This window comes from Trematomus bernacchii, unplaced genomic scaffold (assembly GCF_902827165.1).
Source record: "Trematomus bernacchii unplaced genomic scaffold, fTreBer1.1, whole genome shotgun sequence".
Classification (NCBI taxonomy): domain Eukaryota; kingdom Metazoa; phylum Chordata; class Actinopteri; order Perciformes; family Nototheniidae; genus Trematomus; species Trematomus bernacchii.
The window spans coordinates 1,386,754-1,408,780 of record NW_022987332.1 but is presented as its reverse complement, the minus strand read 5'-3'; the positions used below and the strand labels follow the sequence as shown (position 1 = coordinate 1,408,780).

At 44.2% G+C, this 22,027-nt stretch overlaps 1 protein-coding gene across 3 annotated transcripts in view; it reads left to right on the top strand.

Moving 5' to 3' along the window:
• Positions 1-17,539, top strand: part of il16 (interleukin 16) — a 35,333-nt gene extending 17,794 nt beyond the window's left edge. The window contains exons 8-24 of one of the 3 annotated variants that reach the window (XM_034127363.1): positions 22-136; positions 274-347; positions 946-1,162; positions 1,539-1,656; positions 2,022-2,154; positions 3,194-3,281; positions 3,408-3,631; positions 3,730-3,867; positions 5,372-5,521; positions 7,879-7,945; positions 8,574-9,667; positions 10,162-10,265; positions 10,649-10,808; positions 11,399-11,500; positions 12,332-12,563; positions 13,820-13,948; positions 16,966-17,539. In XM_034127363.1, coding sequence (XP_033983254.1) covers positions 22-136; positions 274-347; positions 946-1,162; positions 1,539-1,656; positions 2,022-2,154; positions 3,194-3,281; positions 3,408-3,631; positions 3,730-3,867; positions 5,372-5,521; positions 7,879-7,945; positions 8,574-9,667; positions 10,162-10,265; positions 10,649-10,808; positions 11,399-11,500; positions 12,332-12,563; positions 13,820-13,948; positions 16,966-17,159 — 3,339 coding nt within the window. In that variant the 3' untranslated portion in view covers positions 17,160-17,539. Of the gene's footprint in view, positions 1-21; positions 137-273; positions 348-945; positions 1,163-1,538; positions 1,657-2,021; positions 2,155-3,193; positions 3,282-3,407; positions 3,632-3,729; positions 3,868-5,371; positions 5,522-7,875; positions 7,946-8,573; positions 9,668-10,161; positions 10,266-10,648; positions 10,809-11,398; positions 11,501-12,331; positions 12,564-13,819; positions 13,949-16,965 lie in introns of all 3 variants that reach the window. The other 2 variants (XM_034127381.1, XM_034127372.1) reach the window with 2 other exon arrangements.
• Positions 17,540-22,027: the final 4,488 nt, after the last annotated feature.

Sequence of the window (22,027 nt, the reverse complement as noted above, 5' to 3'; positions counted from 1 at the left end):
ATAGCTGTTGTTCTGACGCAGGGCCTGGGCTTCAGCATAGTGGGGGGCCGGGACAGCATGTATGGACCGATGGGGATCTATGTGAAGACCATCTTCCCTGGAGGGGCAGCAGCTGCTGATGGAAGACTGCAGGAGGGTGAGGACCACACACTGTGCATGGAGCTCACACACACACACACACACTTTACTGTTATAGTAAACAGCATTTTTTTATTCTGTGTGTGTGTGTGTGTGCGTGTGCGTGTGCGTGTGCGTGTGCGTGTGTGTGTGTAGGGGATGAGATCCTGGAGCTGAACGCAGAGTCTCTCCATGGTCTGACTCATGATGAAGCCCTGTACAAGTTCAAAGTAACCAAACTTCATTATACTGTATGATGATAAAGCAGAGGAGGTTACACACATTTATTTTCAATTTCTTATAAATTAAAGCAACTTGACTATTACTTACGTAAGAGATTGTAGAGCACAGAAGCTCCAATGAAAGGAAACATGTTAAACACACAGTAGATTAGAAAACGTTCAATGATATCTTTTCCTGATAAGGAATAATATTGACTTCTTTAGGAAAACTGGCTTCCTGGGTTGATAATCCCATACAATTTTGATCTTGGATGTATCAAGAAAATGTTCACTGACAATGTATTTCATTGTGTTTTTACTGGTAATAACATTTAAACAGAACCGTAATCTTTCCCTGACAGAAGCCAAAGGGCTGAGGTACTTGTACTTTACTCTACTTTCCACTTCTCCATTTGACTGCTTTTCTTTCTCGTTACTTGGTGAATACTGGGCTCTTTCTGATGGAGCTGTAGTGAGGGGTATTTTTTGGGGGCTGTGTGGGAAATTAGGATTTTGCCTTAACTCTGTGCACTACCAACCAAACCAATTAACAACATTAACGCCCGGCCTACATTTCCAAAAGCATTGATGAGAAATGTCTCTGCAGCAAATCAAGAAGGGGCTGCTGACCCTGGTGGTGAGGACGAGCCTGCGGGGGGGGGCAGGGTGTGGTCCGGAGGCCCAGCTCTGCAGGTCTCGCTCCCTCAGCTCCAGCTCCGGCCTGGCCCGGGTCAGCGCTGACTACAGCTACCTGAACAGCAGCTGCAGCGACACCCCGAGGGCCCCGGGCGACCGCGTCGTCATGGAGATCATCCTGCACAAAGGTCAGCCAAACAGCAGAGACACCACAACAATCTTTTTGATATATTATTTAAATACCAAAGATCCACTTACAATTACTCAGAATAGGATTTCTTAGATTTCCGAATTTCATCTGATTATAAATAGAATATTCACATATATTTTTAAATTTTAATGTTGAGAAATTAAGCAATTTTCTCAAGCAATTTTTTTATTTTACATGTATAGATTTATAGCTGTATCTTGGGCCCTGCTGAAAGCATTGGAGCTCTAAAAGGCTAATCTCTATTGCTTAACATTAGTTTGTTAGAGTGTGCATTACTTTAAATCTCTTTTGATTGAAACAGCCTCCTTTAATGTTATCATATTAAAGGTTTCTCTGCATGAATCACTTCCCAGAGGCAGGTGTTGGTCTGGGTATCGGGCTGTGCTGTGTTCCATCTGGTGACGGGTGTCCTGGGATCTTCATCCACACCCTCTCTCCTGGATCAGTAGCACACATGGACAGTAGACTCAGGTGAGGAGCATTTACTGCATGCATGGAGAGAGTACCAACATACCTGTTACACATTGTGAATTAAGTGCACTAAGATATTACATTACATTACATGTCACTTGTTAGACACTTTTATCCAAAGCGACTTACATACTCAATACTGTGGGCAATCCCCACAGGAGCAATTTGGGTGAAGTGTCTTGCCCAGAGACACAACGACATGCTGACTGCAGTGGGGTTTGAACCTGTTACCCCCTGATCCGAACACCAACGCACAATCCACTGCACCACACGCCTCCCTAGATATAAGACAGGAAGTGTAAAAGGCAGATCTTGGGTCTGTCCTCACTGTGAAAACCCTCTCCCCCCCCCCCTCTTACCTGCAGGTGTGGGGATGAGATCATGGAGATCAACGACACTGTGGTTTACAACATGGCGCTGAACGATGTGTACACGGTGCTGAGCCAGTGCTCTCCAGGTCCAGTCCACATCATCATCAGCCGACACCCCGACCCCAAAGTATGCAACGCCAACACCTCATTCCCTACGGTCAGGTTTACGGGCTCACAGGGAGGAGCTGGCCCCTGGGTTCAGCTTGGGGCCTCTGAGTGTTAGGTCCATGGCTCCTGGCTTTCATCCCAGTGTTCTGGCCTCCTCCCTCAGGCCAAAGTACAACAGAGTGGAATGAATGGTGAATGAATGTTTAGGGTCTCTACAACAGGCAGTTCTTGGCTTATGAGGCAAATTATGTAACACCCCTAAACAGAGGTGGGAAGTAACTAAGTACATTTACTCAAGTACTGTACGTACAATTTTGAAATAGTTGTGCTTTACTAGAGTATTTCCATTTCATGCTACTTTGTACTTTCTACTCCACTACATGTATTTAATACCTTTAGTTACTTCACAGATGTGGATGAATGATGTGAAATATAATCAAGTGTTAAATCAGACTTTAGTTCCACCTGGAGTAAATTCACAAGCTACCCTGCAGTATACAAAGTCATTCAAACTAGCTGCACCTTTACCAGCTTTGAGAACACTTTCATGATCAATCATTATAAAACATATCATTTATATTATTCTGAAATGGACCAATCTGCACAATGACTACTTTTACTTAACATCAGCATGCTAACATCAGCATGCTAACATGCGCACAATCACTTGTTGTTTAGCAGGTATACTTTTATACTTTAACAGTAATACATGCCTTTTTTAATTAATTGATTTCGTATCTGTGTCTAAAAAAAGTCTGAAGTGTGGGTTGTCTGAAATGTTAGAATAAAAAATCCTCAAGTCATACTAGATGTGACCATTTTACACAAATGTACACACAAAAAACCTTGGTGTCGACTTTATTCTGCCGTCATCCTCTATTAGTCTTTGTCTGGAGTATGGGTTAAGGCTTTTTACCTAATATAATGAAGATATTTTAAAACTCTTATATGATATCCTTTCTTTACCTTGAAAACTATCTTGAACTTGTTTAAGAGCTGCCATTCTGACTCATTCATTAACCCCTTGACAATCTCTTCTTCTGCCCTGTATGGTCCAGGTGTCAGGGCAGCAGCTGAATGATGCTATCACTCAGGCAGTGGAAAACAGCAAACTGAGGAAGGAGAAGAGCCAGTGGAGTATTGATGGTGACATATTTATTATTATTCATTCCACAGTTACATCTTTCTGTTTTAGGTCTTCTGAATTGTATTACAGAGTTGCATATTGTTAAAGATCCACCGTGAACCTCTGTCCTGTGTTGCTGGCCCCAGGTCTGCGCAGACTGGAGCCCTGCTCTCACAGTCGGCAGAGGTGTGAGCGCTGTCTGGAGAAGACTTTCAGTCAGCTGACAGTTCGACGGGCGCAGAAGACCATGACCCGCTCCTGCAGCGACAACACCAGCAGCCCCCACCACAATCAATGCCTCACTATACAGCACCTCCACAACACACACCATCACCCATCCGCCCGCGTGCACAGCCTGGACACACCCAAGGTAAGCACACATGAGCAGGTTGTGTTGAGAAAGTTCAAAATACAGCCTCTTTTGTAGTAGTGTGGGTCATCTGACCCTGTCCCCTCCCTGTTGTGTAGTCTATGAGAGAGACGTGGTCTGACAACAGGCTGTCAGTGCCTGTGTATCCTGATGAAGACTACAACGTCCCCTACAACACTGCTGCTGCACACCTGTCCAATCAGCACGCCCTGGACCTGACCCTCAGGAGCAACAAGGTACACCATCCAACCATCCATCTATCCATTCATCCATCTATCCAACCATTCATCTATCCATTCATCCATCCAACCATCCATCTATCCATTCATCCATCTATCCAACCATCCATCTATCCATTCATCCATCCAACCATCCATCCATCCATTCATCCATCCAACCATCCATCTATCCTTCCATCCCAAAAGACAAAGCAGGGACTCCAAACTACATATGTATATAATCTTTTTAATAATTTTACTGTAATTATTGGGGAATCTTATGTGTGTTGTGATGTTTGTGCTGGAGCTGCTTTATCCAAAACAGCACTCCGGTTAGAGAGTTGACACGGAGACAGGAAGTACAGTCGTTGGACTTTATATTAGCTTGGTTCTGATCATCAACACAGAATACATCATGTTTGATGTGGAATCACATACAGGATGTCGAATGGGTTTGATGAGGATGATGATAATGATAATGACAACGTAGAGTAGAGAATGAATGAATGGTTTATTCTTCACGAACGCATTCTCTCTGTGACGATGGTAATTATGCATGTGACGATGCGACCGCAATAATGTCCTGTCATGAACGCACATGTGCAAATAGCTCGAGGACCCGTAGCTGCGCTACTTTAGCTGTCCCTAAATGTGCCTGACTAAAAACACGAACTATATAACGCAGATCAAGGAAAACAAGGGGAATTTACAACAGTAATGTACTCTAATTTAAAGACAAAAAACTCCCAAAACATTATCTAACAAAATTAAGACACCTACTGTCTTCTTGTGTCACACTTTTATTAGATTGGTGCGGCAAAGATGTATATTTGTAGGCCGACACAGAAGTTGGCATTGCAAGGGCTCCCACAACTAAAATGCTATGGTATTTTTCCATTGGGTTTGGAATATTGCAGAAAATAAGATCTGTAGCAAACACACGTTTATGATAACCTCAATATATTAACACCACTTTGTGATTTTTGAAAGGTAATTGCAATGTCCAGAACTAAAAAGCTAACATAATAAACTGCATTACAGTCGCATGGCTACTCATCACGAATGCTAAGCTAAAGGATGCTAATGCTTGGTGGGATGAATTTAAGAAGTCTAATTTTGTCACTTCCTAGCAACTGCTGTTTTTACGATACAAAGAAGCTTTGGACACACATATTTAATGTCAGAGAATTGTAAAAAACGTTCTTAAGCCTGGATTAACCACATAATTTATTTTAGGCTTACCACAAACAAAAACAAACAAAACAACTGTTGACTTCAAGACGAGGGAACTGCAAATGCTAATATGCTATGTCATTTCTGGGTTTTAGGACCACTCTATACATGTATTACAGCTGTGTGTGTGTGTGTGTGTGTGTGTGTGTGTGTGTGTGTGTGTGTGTGTGTGTGTGTGTGTGTGTGTGTGTGTGTGTGTGTGTGTGTGTGTGTGTGTGTGTGTGTGTGTGTGTGTGTGTGTGTGTGTGTGTGTGTGTGTGTGTGTGTGTGTGTGTGTGTGTGTGTGTAGTCCACCTGCAGGGTGCGTGCTGCTCCTCACCGGCACTGCTGGCCTCAGGATGTGACCAGTGAGGAGGGCTATAATGGAGACTCCAGCGGCTCCAGTGGAGGGTCCCCAGTCAGGGAGGGGGGGCTGGAGTCCTCCTCACACAGCTGTCAGGTACATCACTCTGCATGCTGCCTCTGAACACTGGGAACAGGTTTATTAAGATAGCTGTGAAGGCCTCTGTTGAATTGATGTACTATTTCCACATAACAGCCAACTTTGCTGCTGCATTGCTACATTATTGGTGCAGTGATCGTTGCAACACGTTAAGCAAAGTTAGGGAAATAAAAATGTATCCAAATGTGCTACTTTGTACTTCTACCCCACTACAGTTCAGAGGTAAATGGTGTACTTCTACTCCACTACATGTATTTAATCCCTTTAGTTACTTCACAGATGTGGATGAATGATGTGAAATATAATCAAGTGTTAAATCAGACTTTAGTTCCACCTGGAGTAAATCCACAAGCTGCCCTGCAGTATACAAAGTCATTCAAACTAGCTGCACCTTTACCAGCTTTGAGAACACTTTCATGATCAATCATTATAAAACATATCATATATATTATTCTGAAATGGACCAATCTGCATAATCACTACTTTTACTGTCGCTACTTTCACTAGATTTTTGATGCTAATACTTTTGTACTTTTACTTGATTAACATTTTGAATGCAGGAAGTGTACTTGTAACAGAGTATTCCTACACTCTGGTACTTCTACTTTTACTTACGTACAAGATCTGAGTACTTTTCTCACCTCTGGTTAGGGAAATGGAACTTAACTAAAAGCGAGCATTAGGTTTTCTTAAACAATACCCAAACATGACCTGGAACCAGAACTTTGTCAGTATCTGTCAGTTGTGTCCGATAGCAGAACTGTTATGTTTTAACACTGTCTGCCATTTCTGTGCCAACATGTGTCAAAACATTCATTACAAACGTACCATCCCCCTTCTCTCACTTTCCATATGTCTGGTCCCTCGAATTGCATTGGCATCCTAATCCTGATTGGAGAGACCATGTGCTGCTCCAATCAGGATTAGGATGCCAACCAGGAAGTGGGATGGGCACATGGTATCCATCTCACATCCTACTTGGCATACATAAACCAGTCTGTTGGATGTTGCTCCGATACAGTAGCTAATTAGGTTTATCAAACATTTTCTAATTCAGTGCCCATATATGGATGCTGATTTGAGGAACAGCGAGGGGACTGCTTCTTTCTGAATTAGCTGACCATCTCTTGTAATATGCATGTTTTCTTCAATAGACTAACCATGACTAACATGTAACTCTGTCCTCTCCTCTCACTGCCTGCAGTTCTTCAGCAGTGTGTACAAGGCACTGAGAAAGATCCTGAGGTTACTCTTAAGGAACGTATGTGAAGGGATGTGAAGGGATGTGGCTTCAGTGTTGTGCTGGTGAAAGCATGCTGAACACCTAGTTATGATTTAACAGTCAGCCTATACTAGTCTACATTACAGACAACGGGACACTTGCTTTAATCCCAGCTCAGTGTACTGCTGCACTTTTGTATGATTGGTAAGACATTGTTAGAATCCTTTGTTTACTTCCGTAGTGACATAGTGACATCGCTACGTAACACTCGCGCTTCTATTGGCTAGCTCTCCAACACATTGTACATGATAGACTAAGGGTCGGGACATCTCTAAGCGGTCAGACCGAGGGTGATTAGAGGTCAAAAGAAAGAGCTTTTTGAACATGAAAGCATGGAGACATGTCCCAGTAGAGACACTACATACTGATATGAACCTGAACATTAGCAAACCATTTCAATGAATGAAGAAGTACAAATGCATAACATGGTGCTTGCAACACCCATCTTGTGTCTCTGTGTTGCCTGGTATACATGTTTTTATACATTTCACTATTCGTGTGCATGTCAGCATGAAGGCAGTGCATGTCATGTGCTTGTATGCAACTTTAACACTTTTTTTTTTTGATGTGTCAAATGGAATATTACAAGACGTTCTCAGTTTTACTGCTTTACCTCTACTCCTTTGGGACTCCACAGTGTTTATTGGAGCGTTTCACTCACATTCATTTAAATGATCAATTAATTCAAATTGAAGATAAATAAAATACAATAAATATCAAATATATACATGTATTTTGGCTTCACCTTAATGTAATCTGCCTACATAGGTTCCATTTTTCTCCTAAAATTCAGTGAGCTGAATGGAATTTAGTACGAGGACTAGAGAAAAAGTCCATGAGTGGACTATGACAACCTTCCACCAGTACCCCCAATCTAATTGGACGAGGGCACCAATGAAGCTGCTGCCTGTTAGCATCATGCTTGTTCAGGTTCTGGGCCTGTTACTGAATGGCGCAGAGGGAGAGCAGCAGCAGTGATGTGGATGAGTGTCAGAGCGGAAGCATTATTGCACCTCTTTGTGGTTGATATGAGAGAAACTGTGTGACACAATACTTCCTGTTTGTGTAGCAGGAAGGAGAACGACTAAGAGAACACTCAGAGGGGACTGCAGCCTGCACCAGCAACAGACTACACACAGGTAACACACCATACCATTATATACTTTAGGCACCTGAATGCAACCTCAGGTAGCTGATGAATCAGGCGGTTGGTTGATACAGCATGCTGACCCTGCTGCTGTGGGATCAGTATTTCAGTTACTAAAGTTCCATTTCCTGTTTAAGACAGGGTTTCTACAGTATGTGTCCGTCAATACAATTCTATCAGGATGTGTGCAATGGGCTCTAACTTCTGAAGCACTGTTGAGCTGCTTCAGTTACACCAAGGTTTCAGGTTGTCTTGAATGTCATTGTGATAATATGCATATCAGCATTTTTCTCAAAGCTCCACTTTAATGGAGTAAGAGTTTAGCTTCACATAGAATAGCTGTAGTCTAGTTTTGTTACATTTTCATCATAACCAATTTGATTGAAATTGAGTTTTTTAGTTGGATATGGTCAGTTTGATATACATTTATTTGAATGAATGAAAAAACACTTTTATGGGGACCTCCATGATAATCCTACAAATACTGGCAGAAGCCTGGATAATCATCAATCAAATAATTGGGATGTTAACAGAAAAAAAAGTCTTCTCATGAGTTTGTGACATGTTTGAAAACAAGAAGCACCAGATTGTTCTACGTTCCTCTGCTTTGTGTCCGTCAGACGCTGTGCTCTGCTCACAGTCAAAGAGAGGAGCTCTGAGGAGACAGCCTCACATTGACCAACACACCCAGGCACGCATTGAGGACCCCTGGGTTCGCCTCGCAGACCGCCTCCCTGAAGAGGTGCTCCACCACCACCCCGCCGCTGCAGACAGAACACACCCCACCACCATGAGCGACCAGGAGAACACACCTGAGGTTAATGGCACACACTCGGATGTCACCTCAGATCCTCCCTCAGATATGACTCCTGAGAACACATGTGAGACTCCTCCAGGAGAAAAGACGGCCCCCCCGGTGGCCCCCAAGCCTGCCTGGTTCCGCCAGAGTCTGAGGAAAATCCGGAATGAGCAGGGCCAGAAGAAGCAGGACAAACCCGCAGAGCTGAGGTCAGTGGGGGGCTTCACCAGGACCTACGGGGGCAGATCCGCCTCATCTTCAGCCAACCTGTCAATCAAACAGAAGATCCACTCCTTTGAGACTTTTTCCAGTGCGGAGGTTTCAGAGAAGGGGGGGAACAGGAGACCCTCGGCCACCTCCACCTCCATCTCCACCTCTCTACCTCTGGAGGAGAGCAGGAGTCGCCCTGCCTCACATGGGGACAGTGGGAGGGGCCAAAATGAAATCCAAGAAGAGATCCAGGAAATCACCTCTCCGTGTGACAGCGAGCCAGAGAACCCCCCTGTCTTTGCTACACCTTCTGCTATCCCCTCCTCCACTTTTGAAGCATGCAGTCAAACAGCCGCTGGGGATGACCCCCTCTCTATCCAACCCCCCGCAGATCTGCCACTGTGTGACAGCACTGATCTGCACTCAGGGACACATGGTGATCCTCCATCAGCTCCACTTCCTGCCAAACAGGAAGCTGAGCTAGAAGAGGATCTCACCAGCTCCAATCAGAACACAGTCTCTCCCCCTGCCACATCCATGATATCTCAAGAGGGGGGAGAGAGCCTTCAAGAAGAGGGAGATGGAGCAGAGAACCAAGGGAAGCCCCTGAGCCCCACCCTGAGTGCTGCCCCCCCCGCAGGCAGCCACCATCAGAGAGGCCTGGAGGAGGGGAGTTTAGAGAAGATCCTCGCCTTCAGTAACCAGGTAATCTGTCAGGGAAGAACCATGGTTATGGACTTTATGTCAATGATTATTATTTGAAGGTCCAATGTTTATATTCACTTATTGTGTTTTGGGGTTTTCCTTTCCTGTAGTGTGTTTTATAGGTTTTTGTGCATGTAAATGGTCTGCAAAGGCTAAAATCCCTGTGTTCCTTCCAGAGGGAGTATTCTCAACCCCCCCCCCCCATAATGAAAAATGAAAATAGTTTTTAAAAAAAGTGAAAATAGTGCAATAAGAGTCTATATGCAAGTTATTGGAATATTATATATTAGATAAATAATTTCGAAATAGCAGCAAGATGAATGTTGTGGATGTTGTTTCAAAGTTCAGGTGTTTAACAGTCTTATTGCCTGTGGTACATATAGTTATGAATTAATTAATATATTTAGATTTTTTCTATATTTCAATAATTGAATTGAAACCAGAAATGCTTATGTTTTGTATCTAATTCTATTTGAATATGTTGGTTGTTCCAGGTTTCCCAGGCGGTGATGCGCTCTCACAGCGACCTGCTGCCCTCTGTGGAGAGCGACTCTGAGGAGAGAGAGCAGGACAGCAGCGAGAGAGGCTTCTCTGTCAGGTGCAGTAACACACACACACACACACACACACACACACACACACACACACACACACACACACACACACACACACACACACACACACACACACACACACACACACACACACACACACACACACACTCGCAGTTTATAATGACCATAGACTGTATTACTCAAACAGAGACTCGCCCCAAAATGCATACTGTGCCTGTTTTATATTCATAAGGAAGTGGTTCATTTTGTTGAAAAAAATAACAACTTCCTGTTTCACCAGAGAAGCAGTGGCACGCTTTAATTAACAGAACTCACAGAGCTGTCAGGGGTGGAATGTATGAGGTACGTGCAGGCGTGCAGTGCTCAGAAGTGTGTAACAGTGTGTGTGTCTTCATTTTAAACACAGCTTGGCCACACTGAGGGAGTGTACCATTGAGCGAGGGGAGGGGGGGCACCATGACGAGGCAGCAGGCTCCTCTGCTCACTCTGTCATCTCAGCCATCCCCTCACAGGAAATACAGAGGATGATCCAGGAAGTCAAAGCTCTGGACCAAGACACGCTGAAGGTAAAACAATGAAAACATTTTTTAATCAATATTTGGAACCTTTTCTTAACTGAAAACAGTGGAAATAATGATCCGAGTGTCATGAGAACTGGACCATCTTTGTTATATATACACTTCAGCACACATGAAATAAAGGTGCAGATGGAATATGGAATAAAAAACCCAAAAGGTATGTTTGACTTTTCTGTCATTATTAAAGTTAGGTGTCCGAATCACCAACAAAATGTCATTCTGTGCTCCCTGCTGTTGGGTGTGTGTGTGTGTGTGTGTGTGTGTGTGTGGGGGGGGGGGGGGTGGGTGTTTGTGTGTGTGTGTGTGTGTGTGTGTTTGTGTGTGTGTGTGTGGCCATATCTAGGGGTCATGATGTGCTCTACATCTACTGTGTAAATACCACTGATTCCACTGATGTTCTAACCACATGCAGAATGTCCCATAATACTCTCTGAACGCTCACTGCTCCCTTTACCTTTTAGATGTAGGAGTGAGGAAACACTCACAGCAAATATCACTGTGGTCATGTTGATGCAAACAGTGATGATGTTTATTGTGAGCAATAATAAAGAGAACAAATGAACTGTCTGTCTCCACAGCAACTGGTGGACATCCATGTGGTGATTCTGCATAAAGAGGAGGGGGCCGGGCTGGGCTTCAGCATCGCAGGGGGGTCCGACCTGGAGAGCAAGGCTCTGACAGTAAGCAGCACTACACACACACACACACACACACACACACACACACACACACACACACACACACACACACACACACACACACACACACACACACACACACACACACACACACACACACACACACACACACACACACACAGGTCAGACTGACTGTGAATAGCTGGCTGAGAGTTGAGGAGAGCATCATTCCTGACTCTACTTAATATGATAGTGTTTCCTGTAATGGCCAGTAGATGGCACCACAATCCAACATCAAATACTAAGTGGGTTTTGAGTGCCTTCTTATTCCTAATGTTTGTACTAGTGGTGCCATATTGCTTGTACTCTTGGTAAAATGCACATTTAAGGAGTTTTGGGTCCTCACAAAAGGGTTTATCAGCTTTGCTGTTTATGCAAGCAGATAGATGTATTAAAAATACAGAGGTGCTCCTAACCTTTTATCAAAATAATACAACATTTTACTAACACATCATTTGAATTATTGCTACATCAGAGAATATCAAATAATAATGTTAAAACATCGTTAAAGATTGTACCAATCCCAACAAAATGCGCATAAACAGAATCTGAGTATAATGAGAGGGACTATAGAAACGTTAATTATAATTATAGAATGTATTGTATAAACTGTTCATGTAGATATGTAGTAGAATTCGAGCAAAGAATCTGAACGTAGTTCTTCCTGCAGGTCAGTGGAAATATTTGTTCTGTCACAAGACTTAATTCTGAGATGTGCATCAAGGGATTTGGTTGAACTGTCTGCCACTGTACAGACCGTGCACACACTCTGTGATCATCGAGTGTGTGTGAGACTGAGTGTGTTCTGTCCAGGTCCACAAAGTGTTCCCCAGTGGCCTGGCGGCTCAGGAGGGAACCATCCAGAGAGGAGACGAGGTGCTGTCCATAAACGGACACACACTGCGCGGTGTCACACACACTGATGCCACCAGCGCTCTGCGGCAGGCCCGCAATCTGCAGCTGGCTGTGGTGGTGGTCTGCAAGAGGGCGGAGGAGGGGGGGGCCGAGGGGGACGGCTGCAGGACGGAAGACCTCCACCCTGCAGGTGAGTCCTACAGCTCTCAGAGAGTGAGCCTCTCCAAGGCTCTGCTGAAAAAGCATCTTCACAATATGTAGTGGCCTATGAGATCAATTACACCTCTTCATATATTAAAGGGTGCTTATACAGAGAGCCGAGCTTAAAGTAAGTAAAGTGCTATATCAAAAAAGAGAGCACATTACTCCTGTTTTAGCTACACTGCATTGGTTCCCTGTATATTTCAAAATCCTTTTACTGGTTTACAAATGAGCTAATGGTCTGGTCCCTCTCCTCTCACTGATTCTCTGTCCTTTATGTCCCAAGCAGCAGGCTTTTTATATATACCTATCTCCTCCAATCAAATGGGTGAAGCAGCTTTTTCCACTACGCTTCCAACCAAGACATTTCAGGGAAGCAAACTCAGTGGACATTTTTAAACGACAGTTGAAAACAATACTTTTTTAGGTTAGCCTTTATTCTCTAGCCTATTTGACCTCCTTGTACTCCATGATATCACACATATCATGTTCATTTGCTGCATGTGTGTTCAAATGTTTTCAAGTTTGACCTGAATTGAATTTCTTGTTTCGGTTTAATTGTGTTGTGTGTACTATTGTTATAGCACTTTGAGCTGCATCCAAAGTGCTATCCAAAATACAGCTTTATTATTATTACTTTTATTATATAATCCCCATTTACACAATGGAGGTCGATACTGTACTGTATTTTAGAACCCTTACAAAATCTGTTTAGGTGAAATCTCTATTTTGAGATATATTTTCACTGCTTTACCTCACTATCAAAAAGCCTTTCTGACCAAAGACAGCAGCTGGGATCATGAGAGATTTGACATCACAGATCAGGGGAGGGGTCTGCCACCCTGATCAGCTGGTTTATTCGGTAAATCTGAACTACTGCAAAGCTAAATAATCGTTTTTGTTAATGTATGTTGGTGTATTTGAAGAGGGCATACATAATGGCGTCATTGTAAAGGGCTGTCTGAGAAGGTGGGGCAGGGGAAATATTGTAAATCAAGAGTACACTAAAAGGATTACTCTTTTATATACGGCTTTATATCACTTGAATACGCATTGAATGTGCCAACTTAGCCAGGCTACTACTGTATTTATTTTACTCACACAACTCTAGCCCCAAACATCCAAACTCTCCGTTTAACTTTGATGTTTTCAGCTGTGGAATGAAGGTATGCAGGCTACGTCTGTCCTTGTTGTTGATGGGGTTGTGTGTGGTGTGTGGTGTGTGTGTGTGTGTGTGTGTTGCAGTGGTCCTCCAATCCGCTCCGCTGACGGTGGAGCTGCAGAAAGGAGCTGCAGGAGTGGACTTCACTCTGGAGGGGGGCAGGGGCTCCATCCATGGAGACAGACCTTTAGTCATCAACAGGATCTTTGCAGGTACACAATATAATGCTGACATTATAATATTATAGTAACAATGAAACCACTTCACATTCACTCAGAAGAAAACATCTGGGGTTTAAAAATGGGTTCTTATTTTAAAGGTCTCCGATCATGCACTTTTTTTTTTTGTAATTCAAAATTGTATTGGATTTTAAGCACAAACATCCAACATCATATACAGACTCAGAGAAAAAACAAACAGTACCAAAGAAATAATAAAAATAAAAACAGGCAGGTAAAAGCAGACATTGACAAGTATCCATACATCAAAGTAAAACATCCAGTCATAGCAGCGCACATTAGTGCATGATATTGTGAGTGTCCCACATCCACTTATTAGTGTCTTCACACGGTTCCACCTTCCCCAGACATGTATCTACTGAAACTATCCCATTGTTCATTAGCCATGCCACTTTCAACATTCAACCTCCCCAGCATCTTTTCACATGCAGCAGTCTCCATCATTTGAACCCTCCACATATTCAGTGTAGGAGTTTGGGGATCCTTCCAACATCTTCAAATGATGCGCGCACACGTTATTAGGCCAGTCTTTCACACTCTAAATGCACATTTATTCAGATGCGGGGTCACCGTCCTGTCTCCAAGGAGACACAGTCTTGGCGAAGTGGGAATATCACATTTCAACCATTTTCCCATAGAGTCCAGAACACTCCTCCACAAGGGACAAACCTTCGAACATTCCCAAAATGCATGCATATACGTGCCACGTTCTTCCCCACATTTCCAACAGAAATCATCCTTAATCAGGCCCATTCTGTGTAGTCTTGACGGAGTATAATAATATCTTTGAATTATTTTATACTGAATTTGCCTCTACCTTCCCTTATGTATTTTTCAGAGTTAGATATAATTTCCTCCCATGTTTTTTCGTCAATTGTAAGTGACAGGTCCTTTTCCCATACACGTTTGAGATTACCACAGCCATTGTCATTTATCCAGGGACACATCCCGTACCTCCTAGATGCTCTTTGGAGCATTGTTGGCAGTTGTAGGTAACACTCTATTGTATTCTCATCCCTATTAATGAAACTCCTCCCCCCCATACAATGTCTAATCTGTAAATATTTCCAAAAGTGGCCTCGTTCCTCCAAATTAAACTTTTCCTTCAGTCTGTCATAAGAAATAAAAATGTTTGCTTCAAATAAATCATCCAATATCCTGATACCTTGTTTAAGCCACTGTGCCCAGTAAATGGGTTGATTATCAATTTGTATCTTAGGATTGTGCCATAAGGGTGCATATCTTTCAGTATTGTGGGACATTTTACATTTTTTATGTACTTCTCACCAAACTGCTTTTGAGTGTACCAGAATAGGATTCATCACGTTATTATCTTCCTTGTTGGTTGTCACCTGAGCTTCAATAGGTTTAAAAGGGGAGGTTAGTTCCTGCTCAATCAGGACCCAGTCCAGATCAGTATTTAAACCCTTCCAATGTTTCACGAGCTTTGACATTTCAAAATAAATACTATAATACTTTATATTGGGCAATGATAATCCTCCTCTATTTTTTGGTTGACATAATTTGTCCTTATTAATTCTAGGTTTTCTCCCATCCCAGAGAAAATGCTTTACCATGTTGTTATATATAAGTAGTAATTGTTGTGGAATGCATACAGGTATCATTCCAGTTATGTAATTTATCTGCGGGGCAACTATCATCTTAATCGTGTTCACCTTCCCCCACAGCGTCATGCGTAACTTACTCCATTTGTCCAAATGAACTTTACATTTGTTCAGTAGTTTTTCCATATTAGTATTCATAGTTACTCTTATATCCGAATTGAGTTCTATCCCTAGATACTTCATGCCATTTGGAAACCATTTCAAATCGAAGGTGGAGATTCTGAGAGCAGGTTTGAGAAACTGGCATGGCCAATTTGTGCCAATGAATACAGTAACCAGACACTTTAGAATATACTTCCATAACTTCTAAGAATGCTTTGATGGAGTTTGTCGGATCCTGACTCAGTAATAAAATGTCATCCGCGTAAAGAAAAAGCTTATGCTCCCTGCCACCTCCAGCAACTCCTTTTATTCTTGAATCCTCTCTAATCATTGCAGCCAACAGTTCAAGGAAGATTGTAAATAAAAGTGGACTGAGGCTGCATCCCTGGCGAGTTGGCAAATGCACTTTTTGACGTCTTTTAAACATAAATATGTGTCAGGGAACTCACGCAGCATCAGAAAACAAAACCCTCTCTCTTTTCCTCCGTACCCAAATCTTTAAAAACGGGGCTACAACGGAGCTGATCCAGATTTGCGTCCGATATGACGTAATATCAGAAATGTGAGTTGGCTTTACACCCACGGCCCTATCAGAAACGTTGCTATCAGAAACAATGCGTGATGTGTTTTGGAAGTAATATGGTCTTTGTTTACATTAGCAAGCATCGCTAACACTCAGAGCTAACCTGTACTGGAGAGAGCATGTGTAAAGAAGCAGGAAATAAAAGGAACTCACCTTGTGGTAAACCTGAGAGAGAGAAAGAGTTTGAGCTCCATACTGTTTCAGAAAAATCCTTGATGAGGTTTGGAACACAATATGGCTTCTAATCACGGCAGCGGTTCTCCTGCATCTCCCCCACCTCTTTTTCTTTTTTTTTAAAGCTACGGACCCCGAATCAGCAGTTCTCTAACAGGGCTGAAATAGAGGGGTATGAGGCTAGAGTGGGTGATCTGTTTGGTTTTTTGAGCAAAACACTTCATAGACATGTTTTTTTACCAATAATATATACCTAAAAATAGTATAATAGGAGACCTTTAAATGGTCTGACAGTTCATATCTGAGAGAACTGTGAAATAATCAGTATCACACTACTCAACAAAGTCAGGGTTTTTCATTTATGTGGCGAGGTGTGTGGGGAAAAAAACACACTTCTGGAAACAGTCATACTGAAAATAATAAGTTTTTCGGTCTGTGTTTTTGGTGGTGGAAGCCAGGTTCCAGTCCTGATTACATTGTGACTCTTTGTTTCCTCCGGTGTTCAGGGGGGGCCGCGGAGCAGAGCGGGCTGCAGCGGGGGGACGAGCTGCTGCAGGTGCAGGGGGTCAGTCTGCAGGACATGACCCGCTTCGAGGCCTGGAACATGATCAAGGCTCTCCCTGAGGGGGTCATCACTGCGGTGCTGAGGAAGGGGCCGGGCGGGGGGGGAGTGACAGCTGCTGGGAACGCTTACATGTGACATGGCTGGAGAAAAGAAAGAAGAAAACTAATAATGGTACCGAGCAAACAGATGTAGACTTTCAACAGTCTCATATCAGGTATCTGCCATCCAGTGTGAACTTCAAATGTTTATATTATTTTTATATCACATTCCTTATCCGATTTGAAAGTGTATTGCATTGTAAGTTCACCCAAATACCCCCATCTAAAGCCATCTAGCCTTTTAGTGAGATTAATCTACAGAGCTCACTGTCATTGTTTTACTTTCCGTAGCAATAGTGTTAGCTAATGTTAGCTTCAGATCTGTGGATTATCCTGCATAATGCTGCTGTGGAAAACGTATTTGTGTACACAAAAAAAAAATAATGCTCTCAAATTAATAAATGTGCACAGAAATGATTTAATGTTGTCCTTGAAAAACTGGATTTGTGTTCTCGGATTGAGGGATTGTTCTGTTACAGCTACATTTAGTATTGTTTGCATTTTCTGGGCTATTTTTTGTGTGCCTATTGTGCCTGGTCGTGGTCCCTCCTGCTATATTCGTTTTTGTAACAGCAATAATATTCGTGGGTGAATTTGACCCAGTGCATGTTTAATTATCCAAAAATGGTCAGAAGCCCCAAAATCCAGATTTTTTCTTTGTACATAGTTTGTACCTTTTATTACTATCAATGAAATCAATATTTAGTGCAATTGTGTTATTCACCTCTCACAGATCATGGTTCCATTAGAATAAGTCACCTGTTTTTCACAAAACATATACATTCAAACACATTTTTCTATTTTCTTTTTTACATTGGAAAAACCTTGATCTAAAATACATTAGTTTTGCATAACATAAACATTTTTAAATTACTTTTAAAATGTTCCAACTTTTTTTCCAATTGGTTGATGTTGATAAATAGAAACGAGACACCTCTTCTGTTCAGGGTCTTGACCCGTTCACTTAGAATCAAGCCAAATGAGTCATAAGGATTTGTATTGAAAGTATTTTATTGTAACAGCAATTAAGAACGTGTGTGTGTGTGTGTGTGTGTGTGTGTGTGTGTGTGTGTGTGTGTGTGTGTGTGTGTGTGTGTGTGTGTGTGTGTGTGTGTGTGTGTGTGTGTGTGTGTGTGTGTGTGTGCGTGCGTGCGTGCGTGCGTGCGTGCGTGCGTGCGTGTGTGTGTGTACATTTCTGACCCCTTTTAGCCTCCACTTTCACTGCCGGGTCAGACCCGAATACCATCTCTGTGATATAGACATGTAGGGGGGGGGTTCCAAATGCATGACATGAACCATTTTCATTTGACTTGTATATTGCACTAATTAAGGTAAGTAGAAGAAGTTTCACACAAAAAAAATACTTGAAAGTATTTTTCGTAGATTTTCAAACGGGTCAATTTGACCCTGAATGCAGGGTTGCTAACTCTCATGCATCTGGCGTGGGACACACACTTTCACTCTCAATCTCACGCTCTCACGCTGCCCAAACTATTCTCACGCCAAAAACAAGATGAACCGGCGATCGTTTTTGGCTGGTTATTTACAATGTTGAGTTGACAGCATTATTTGTAGTACTTCCATTTACTGACGATGGGGGCGCTGCATAACTACGTAGCCTCGATTAAAGCAAACAGAAGAAGACGACATATATCAACAAACCACCGCAGCCCGGACTTGTATCGGAGCAGCGGAGGAGTGATGAGGTATCTAGAGATCTGAGTCCAGCGGGCTGCTTGTGTTTCTGTTCATCAGGACATCATATGACCAGCAGATCCTGTGTGAACGCTCTACGTTAGTCAGTGGACGTCTATGGGCTCAGAACAGTCTCATAATACACACATGCACACAGAAGGATTCACACTTGTATTTCATGATCCGCAAAAGGATTCACACTTGTATTTCCGGATCCACACTTGTGTTTTTCAATGCACACACAAATGTGTTCCGTTTCATGTACATGTAAATAAAATCCAAATACAGAAAAAAGTTTTACATATGTATTTTTGATCCTCACATATTTGTTTTCCGTTTAAATCCCCTGCACCTGCAAACACAAACCGCTTTCTGTGCATGGATCGCTGTGCATTCGTGTGTGGGTTTTTTGAGACTCCCCTGACGGTGACCCAATTCGTACTTGTAATTTCTTTCATCTATAGCCAATCAGATGTCTCCTCCAGTATAAGCCAATCACATGAGCGCGCCCCCACGAGGGTATGATTTCTTACGTTCATGACACTTCATATAAGCATTTTGCGCTGTCCGGAGCAGGGTTTCCGCGGACAGAATTTATTTTACCGGACAAATTTGAAACTTACCGGTCATGTTTCAATAATAAGAAGAAGAAGAAGAAGAATTGTGTAGCAGAGTTTCCGACTATGACCGGATATGGCTAATAACACGGGAGTAACGGATCCCCTCTTTTCCTCTCTCCCTCCCTCTCTCCTGACAGCCCGTCAGTTTCTCATGCAGCTCGCTAAAACTTCACTCGCGTATCCACATCGATCAGATCCAGCTCTCCTGATCGGCCTTTATAGAGAGCACCGATCAAACTATTAAGAGTGAATATCGGCCGATAATGACCGGCGGGGGCTCCCCCCGTTGACAGTTCACTGTCTAGCACTGGCTTCGTAGTGCACTGATCGATCAGGCTAAGCTAACCTGTAGCTGCTCCCTCCACACTCACAACAACTTCATACAGACATAAATAAAGCAGCTGTATTCGCCATACAGGAAACACACATTTAAAACGGTTTTGCCTGCCGTTTTTGTGTACACAAGCCTTCATTAATGGTTCGGAAAGTGGCGCTGTACCTTAATAATATAAAGGCTTGTATTTGCGTGCATTTCCTGCTCGGAAAGTGGGAATGTACTGATAGTGGAAGTGTCCTGAGATTAGCGCCTGCAGGCTCCATGGACCTGTCAGCTCCGGACAGCGCAAAATGCGTACATGAAGCGCTACGTCATGAACGCAAGAAATCTACCCTCGTGGGGGCGCGCTCATGTGATTGGCTTAGAATTGAGGAGATATCTGATTGGCTATAGATAGAAAAAATTACAAGTACGAATTGGGTCACCGTCAGGGGTGTCTCAAAAAACCCACACACGAATGCACAGCGATCCGTGCACAGAAAGCGGTTTGTGTTTGTAGGTTCAGGGGATTTAAACGGAAAACAAATATGTGAGGATCAAAAATACATATGTAAAACTTTTTTCTGTATTTGGATTTTATTTACATGTATATGAAACGGAACACATTTAGTGTGTGCATTGAAAAACACAAGTGTGGATCCGGAAATACAAGTGTGAATCCTTCTGTGTGCATGTGTGTATTATGAGACTGTTCTGAGCCCATAGACGTCCGACAACATGCACACTAACTTATATTGCAGCTATAGGCTATACTTTGGTTTAAATTGCGTGAATAAACTAGCTAGAGCTAAAGTTAATTACATTCATCCAATGTCAGAAGGATTACCTTTTAACAAACGTTGTAATGCTTTTCTTTCATTTCAATTTGAGTAAAACATTGAAGATATAACATTGTATTGTTTTCTTTTTACACTGACTCAGATATAATGAAAAGACTACGTCAGTTGAAGCTCAGCTTTGGTAAGGAAGAGACAGGACAGGCAGAGAGAAAGAGAGAGAGAGAAAGTGATGGAAGTCAGGGAGGAACTGCAGGTACAGTCACACAAAAGAATGTAGGCTTAATAACCCCATCTACCTATCTATCTATCCATCTATCTATCTATCTATCTAGCGCCAGTGCCAGCCATCCATCTATCTAGCTAGCGAGCTAGCGAGCCAGCCAGCCAGCGAGAGCGAGCGAGCGAGCGAGCGAGAGCGAGCGAGCGAGCGAGAGCGAGCGAGCGAGCGAGGAGCGAGCGAGCGAGCAGCGAGCGAGCGAGCGAGAGATGCGAGCGAGAGCCAGCGAGGGAGCATCAGACAGCCAGCCAGCCAGCCAGCCGAGCGAGAGCGAGCGAGCGAGCGAGCGAGCGAGCGAGCGAGCGAGCGAGCGAGCGAGGAGCGAGCGAGCGAGAGAGCGAGCGAGCGCAGCACAGCCAGCCAGCCAGCCAGCCAGCCATCCAGCAGCCAGCCAGCCAGCCAGCCAGCCAGCCAGCCAGCAGCCAGCCAGCCAGCCAGCAAGCCAGCCAGCCACAGCCAGCCAGCCAGCCAGCCAGCGAGCGAGCGAGCGAGCCAGCGAGCAGCGAGCGAGCGAGCGAGCGAGCGAGCGAGCCAGCGAGCCAGCGAGCGAGAGAGCGAGCCAGCGAGCCAGCGAGCGAGCGAGCGAGCCAGCCAGCCAGCCAGCGAGCGAGACCAGCGAGGAGCGACGAGCAGCGAGCGAGCGAGCGAGCGAGCGAGCCAGCCAGCCAGCGAGCCGCGAGCGCGAGCGAGCGAGCGAGCCAGCGAGCCAGCGAGCCAGCCAGCGAGCGAGAGAGCGAGCGAGCGAAGCGAGCCAGCGAGCCAGCGAGCCAGCGAGACAGCGAGCCAGCGACCAGCGAGCCAGCGAGCCAGCGAGCGCGACAGCGAGCAAGCGGCGAGCCAGCCAGCCAGAGCAGCAGCGAGCGAGCCAGCGAGCCAGCGAGCCAGCGAGCCAGCGAGCCAGCGAGCGAGAGCGAGCGAGCGAGCGAGCGAGCGAGGAGCGAGCGAGCAGCAGCGAGCAGCGAGCCAGCCAGCGAGCAGCGAGAGGGAGGGAAGCCAGCGAGCGAGCGAGCGAGCGAGCGAGCGAGCGAGTGAGCGAGCAAGCGAGCGGAGCCAGCCAGCCAGCCAGCGAGCGAGCGAGCGAGCGAGCGAGCAGCGAGCCAGGGAGCGAGAGCCAGCGAGCCAGCCAAGCGAGCGAGCGAGCGAGGAGGGAGGGAGCAGCGAGCCAGCGAGCCAGCGAGCCAGCCAGCCAGCGAGGCG